This window comes from Brachyistius frenatus, unplaced genomic scaffold (assembly GCF_029030835.1).
Source record: "Brachyistius frenatus isolate BFR_SWC_R1_liver_20210118 unplaced genomic scaffold, ASM2903083v1 Contig_1, whole genome shotgun sequence".
NCBI classification, from domain to species: domain Eukaryota; kingdom Metazoa; phylum Chordata; class Actinopteri; family Embiotocidae; genus Brachyistius; species Brachyistius frenatus.
The window spans coordinates 800,876-807,500 of NW_027210600.1; the positions used below are offsets into that span (position 1 = coordinate 800,876).

General features: G+C 41.5%; 1 protein-coding gene across 5 annotated transcripts in view; it reads left to right on the forward strand.

The window, feature by feature from the left end:
• Positions 1–6,043: 6,043 nt before the first annotated feature.
• Positions 6,044–6,625, forward strand: part of LOC138615953 (chloride channel protein 2-like) — a 160,657-nt gene continuing 160,075 nt past the window's right edge. For all 5 annotated transcript variants that reach the window (XM_069689897.1, XM_069690074.1, XM_069689984.1 and 2 more), the window contains exon 1: positions 6,044–6,297. In XM_069689897.1, coding sequence (XP_069545998.1) covers positions 6,247–6,297 — 51 coding nt within the window. In that variant the 5' untranslated portion in view covers positions 6,044–6,246. The remainder of the gene's footprint in view (positions 6,298–6,625) is intronic.

The following is a 6,625-nucleotide window of genomic DNA, read 5'->3' on the forward strand; positions in this document are numbered from 1 at the left end:
ATTTGTTCTGCATTAAGTAGAGAAGGAAAAGAGAATGGAAATAAAGGGATATCGGGGCTTTGTTTGTTTGTCTCAGGGTTATAGTACTTCAATCTGGTATTCACAGCACTTGTCTCACTTCAAGTACTTTTCCAGCTCTCATATTTTTGATCTCTGATGGAGGTTTCCTTCCAATAAGAACAAAAAAAAAAAATCATTCTTCTCTCGCTGCACTGTTATACTTTAATACCTCAGACACTTCAAGGGATTACATCTGTGTGGAACAAGCAAACGTCACCGAACCAGATCTGAAACACACTCGTGAAAAAATAAAGTGTCCTGATCTGAGCACAAGCAGCAGCAATGTGATACGGCATCAATTCATTTAATTGATTAGCAAGCAAGCAGCAATGGTCATAAAATAATGATTATGCTGTAGAAGTAAATGTAAAGTCATAGAAACTAAAATTATTTATTTATATGTTTCAAAAACAAACTTATGTGAGAAATTGAAAGTCTTATTTCCACCTTCTGCACCAGAAATAAAATCTATTATTAATGAAAGAGGATGATCCAGATAGACCCCAATATGCAGCTTCACTTTTGTATCAGTTCAGTCTCACATCAAAATGTGTCACAGATACTTTGATCAAAATATATTAGTTTCACAGTAAAACTCAGATTATTTTTTCAGACTGAGGTGTCAAAGAAAGAAGTTCTGACAAAAAATAAAGAGTTGAGTTGTCTTCATATGATGAATAAAATATAGAGGTTTCTTTCAAGACATCGGAGTTGGAGTTCGTGTGAAAACAAAAAGTTACTGTTGTAGCAACATATTTCATTTACGTAACTTAGCTTACATGTGTAACGCTGTTTTAACCCAAAGCGCAATCTCGTCCTCAACCTAACCACATGGTTTTGGTGCTTGTGTGTATGTGTGAGACGTTGGTGGGCTTCGGCAGAGCGGCAGCATTTCCACGCCCTGGGATGAGAGCCAGTCAGATGATCACATGATGAGGACGCGGGATGAAGGAAAAGAATTGGCCAAGAAAAAACATCTCTCGATTCGGGAGCTGATATTTTGAAACAAACATATTTGATGATGTGGACCGACGTTGCTGCGACACATTCACAACGTGGCTAGTTTAATGCTGGACTAGGTAACAGACACCTGAGCACAATTTGAGTACAGGTTGGGAGGACCGGTGAAGACCTTCAGAGTAAAGGTCAGAGCTTCGGCAAGTATTTATAACTCATCTGTTTAATTGTGCATTTGTTTCACATTTGCATAAAAGTGTTGCTGAATAAAACTGTTTTCATGCACTGTGTGCACTGATCGTTTGGACGTGAGGTTAAAGTGTTTGGGATGAAGGTCAGCACCTCGTACAAACACAACAGGGACTCCTCCAGAATACAGAAAACTGTGTGCTGCAGCTTGGATCCAAGTTTTTAGCCAAATGATCTGATTCATGAGCGAAGCCACGTTTAAATTTCAGAATTAAAGAAAAAGGTTTGCTGTATTTTTAAAGTCAGTCTTCAAGTGTCTCTTATGATAATATTCAGGATGCGGTTTGAACACTGGCACCGGCTTTGATTGGGAAAATAGTCCTCCTGTTAATTCAGTGGACGTGAAGGGGAATAAAAGTCCTCTAGACTCGTCACAGTGGGTTCAGATAAACGTTAGAGTTAATTTCCACAGAGGATTTTATTACATCAGGAATCTCATCGGCTGATGTGAGGAGCAGGACTGACTGCAGCGTGCCACACTTGTCTCAGTGTTCATATGGACAACTGACAGACCTTAAAAAATGTCAAACTTCTCCTTCATGATGACACATACGTGGTTGCTGTAATAACTCCACATTAAGAAATTAGTGAAGAAACCTGCAGCCAGTCTGTTTAAAATACATTTAAAAATACAGTAAAAATACACGTGTCTTGTGTTTACAAGTTTCATCAAGGAAACTGAGTTAGTGGAAACCCAAAGGAGATTTTTTTTAACTCCAGAAAACTCTGACTTAATTCATCAAACTCTATTCAAACTGTATTAACGCACATATTGATCATGTGACATGTGCGTGAGGAGTGCAGCGGTTTACAGTTGAGCGTATAGTTTGTGGGCTGAGGGTTAGAGCTCACAGAGCAGAAGCTGTGTCATTTCACACCAGAAGATGGCGTATTCAGCCCTCCACTTTGGGAGCAAATTTCTGGCCCAAATAAAGAAAAATGACGTTTGTATTATGTATATTTGTGAGTGAAGTTGGATTAGCTGTTTAGCATTGAAGGCTTACACTGTAGCAACAGCTGCAGTTGCTGTGAGGGGATCTATGGCTTTAACTTCCATGCACGTCCTTAAAGATATAACAAAACATCTGGACAATGGACGGTAAAGAAAAGCTTGCATTTTCTCCAACAAAGCTTTCATGACTGTGGAAATTGTCGATAGCGAGGCTAAACATATTGTTTCTCTATATTACAAGGGCGACGGGAGAATGGAAATGCTATAACTCCAGGCTGAGGTCTATAATTTAAACCCATTGTGGCCTGATAATGGACTCAAAATCTGTCCGATGTTGCTGCCGTGCTGAAATCCTGCTGAAATACAAATCAGCTCTTCTGTCGGAGGCGCTTTATTGCAGGACAGAAGTATAACTCCGACTTGAGGGCGAGATGTGGTGACTGATTCATGTTTTAGATGACCAATCACTGCAAGTTCCAACCCTCGATAACAAGCTGCAGCTGATTTTCTTTTGAAAATCTGTCCACAACCGTCTTGAGTAGATTTGAACACGGACTCTTTTGCTTCAAAAGGGTCTTCTTGAGGGCATCTGAGAGGGGTCCTTCATGGCCTCCTCTTTACGGAAGTGTTCTTGACTTAGATGGAGACAACAAGGCCGACCCAGGGGCATCATGTAGGACACTCCAGTCAGAACTGCAGGATGTGGTTAGGAAGATATTTTCCGTTAAAATTCTATTTAAGCCAGCTGCCACCGCAACATCTAGATAATTGGTGGGAAATGGAGGGATGGTCGTTGCTGATCATCAGTGCTTCGGCTTATCACTTACTTTCAGTCATTTTCCATCGTGAGTCATGAGCTTCAAGAATGGGAGAACCCTTGCGTAACCTTGAAAAACGGCAGCACTTCGAGACGCGGCCTGAGACTACAAAGGCTTTTAAACGACATTCACCAAGCGGTGCGGCTCTAATGATTAACCTGCTCCGTCCGACAGCTCGCACACGTTCGGTTCGAGTGTGGGCTCAAGTGTGTATTTTTGCAGCGCTCCATCTCAGGTTGAACTCCCCGCTGACAGCTATGAATAGTTTCTCAGTGTTTGTTTCACACTGCAAAAGAACATTAAACACTTCAGTTTCTCAGTATCGGGTTGCCGGAGACAAATTACATAGAACACGTGCTTGACCTCAGGTAGAGATATCTGGTCAGTGGTTATTGTCTGGAGAACTGTGTCTGAATAAAGTTGAAAAGGTTCAGAGTGAGACTGAGTTTTCTGTGCTCTGATAAAAACCACCGTGGATTCAACTTGGCTCCGTGTTTCTCTAACTTTTATTTCGAGGCATAATCTTTTGAATTGAACTCTGGCGAAAATGATAACTAGATATTATTTAAAAATATTGAGTTTGTAGCCACACTAGCAGCCCTCTGGGGCTGTACTTAAATACAGTAGTGCTTTAAGCTGAATACTAATATCAGCACGCTAACAGTGACAACATGATGATGTTTAGCGGGTATCACGTGTTCAGCATCTTAGTTTAGCGTGGCAGCATGCTAACATTTGCTTGCAAGTTACAAATACAATTTACAACTGAGGTTGATGGGATTCGTCATTTCTGGAGTGGAATATACTGTAAATAGTGTTTGGCAGAGTAATACTTCAGTGATCATTCGCTGGTGGTGTTGAGGAGGATGATTCAACTCCACTCCCGGTGTTTACTGTGTAGCTTTGTTGCCGTATTGGCATTTCCCAGCATGCCTGAGTTATTTCTTTGTAACTTTTGAGAATAAAGAAACCAAATTAAATCTAAGCGATGGGCAGAACATTTATTTACTTTTGTTAAAAAAGTGATAATGATGACACAATGATACATAAAATATGGCTTTAATTCAAAACCCTCGTTCCAGGGTCGGGACATCATAGTCGATCTTAGTCATTCTTTAGCTTCTTCCTCCATTTAAGTGCTGCTGCAGCAGTAATTGTTGCACACTTGTAACTACATATAAAAGTAAAATATAAATGTATGACAAATATGTTGTTATTTTGTAGTCATTTCTATCATAAACCTTTACTGTGTGATTCCATTTTAAGTGTCAAATAATACACATATATATATATATATATATAAGTGCTGATTGTTAACGCTGTGAATTAGTTCACATTAAAACAACTCAAGGTAAAAGTTAAATTATACTATTAATATGATTTGTGTTTAAACTCCCACTAGAGGTCAGGTTTAAGTCCAAGAAAAGAGTTACTTTCACTCACTCACTCACTTCAGAGTCTCACATTTACACTCAAACGGAGTTGATTTGAACTCAGAGAGTTTATTCCTAAGACCAGAATTTGCTGTACATACCAAAATACATGGGGACGAACTTCCCTCCGAGCCTGAGCTTTATAAAACAGCCCATGAAATGTTAGCGAAATACAATTTTGACTTGATGATGGTGCTCGATGAAATGTCAAGAGATTCCCCTGAGCACAATTCACTCTGAGTGGGGCTTGAACATCCAAAAGCTGTCAGTCATTTCACTTAAATGCCAACATCGCTGTCATTTAAATACGTCCCCAGAGATCTACGAGTTTCAGTGCATCATTTTAGCTGTGCTAGCGCATCAGCTTTGTGGATGGGAACATCTGCAGATACATCACCTGGTTCAGTGCTTCAAGCCAGATGGAAATATCTCAACAGCGATTGGATGGATTGCCGTGAAATTGTGTACAGATGCTCATAGATACTTGCAGATGTCGAAGGGGCCCAAGCCACGTGAACATGGTGGAAGCGGCCTCGGGACTTTTGTGCCAATTCATTTTGTAGGTCACCAAAGTCACAAGGCTTCATGGGGAGTACGGATATCATGAGGCAAGTTCATGCCAATCCATCAGATAGTTGCTGAGATATTTCAATCTGGTCTGAAACACTCAGCCAGTTGACTGACTGATTGATTTTATTTTTCATAAATTTAGTCAGGATATTACAAACTGCCGCCTACCAAGCGCTTCTATGCATATTTAGTGTCATCAGAGTATCTGTACGCATCAATTCGTCTTTTTCAAAGTCATTTCGGCCCACAAACACACGTGTAATGAGCCCATTAAAAAGGGCTGTATTCCATTTAGCTGAGTTAGTTCCAGCTCTTGTACATTCAGGCTTACTGTCATGGTTTACTGGGACACTTAATGGATGTGAGCCAGCGTTAACTGAAGTAGTTTGACCTCTGCTTTTCCTGCAATAACATTTTAAAACTTGCAGAATAGAAAAGGACTGTTGCTTTGCGTAATCTCAGACAGGCAGGAGGACATTGAGATGAGGGGTATTCAGGGACCACATAGTCAGTTTGCAGGACTCCTCTTCTTTGTGTCACTGAAGACTGACTTGTCTGTTATTTTTAGGGCCTAGAAGAAGCCTGTGGCAGCCCACATGTGTTTATTGTTATAGTTATTCACATTATTTGGCTTTCAATAAATCCAGTGATTTCATGCAATATTGCCGTAAGACACTGTTGATCAAAAATAATTCATACATGGACTATATATTCAAATATAGAAGGCTCTTCAACACCCGTGGGTGTGGTGGAGGATCTATACATCTGGACTCAGGTAACTCCCCGCGAATAGCAGCTATTTTTGGGCTTTTTGTTTCTTTTTATCTAAAGAAAACGATCAAAACATGAATTTGTTTATGTTCATGTTCGTGAACGACTCCGAGAGTCAGTTCCTTCTGGCCTGACTGACAGCGGTTCCCGATGGGAGGGTCGATCCGACTTCAAAACGCACAAGTCCCGCCTCACTGTGGAGAGCTCGCTGTGGACCAGAGGCTATAAAATGAAGGAACTTACTGTAACCGGGACGCACTCCTTAGCTGGAGTTCCCTTTGCGAACTCCTTCACGGAAACCCAAGTCACTCCAATGCTTTAATCAGCGAGCCCACAGAGAGAGAGAGAGAGAGAGAGAGATCTCGCTGCCGGCTTCCCTCTCACCTCCAAGCTGCAAATCTTTGATCCAGTCGCCGGGTAGAGACGGAGCAGAGCCATGGCGGGGGACGGGTCAGACCAGCGGGCGCTGCAGTATGAACAAACTCTGGTAAGTCTCACTTGTTGCCGCTCTGAACTTTGTCCACCGGCCTCACTGTACGCACATGCCCCCCCCCCCTTTTTTTTTTTTTTGCGTGGAGAGACGCGCCAGACTCCACCGACGAATCCTTCAATTTAACGCCGCCTGTCTCGCGTGCTGGGTACACATCTGGTACTAGCTTAACGACAAGCGAGCGGCGTGAACAAACAATTCAAAAAGTTGTCTTATAAGTGAAGTGAATGAGCTGAAGTGTAATATGAATATGCCGAATATGACCGTGTGCACGCGTGATTCCGGGAATACCGACGTGAGCGTGTGTCTGTGTGGTTAATCGAGG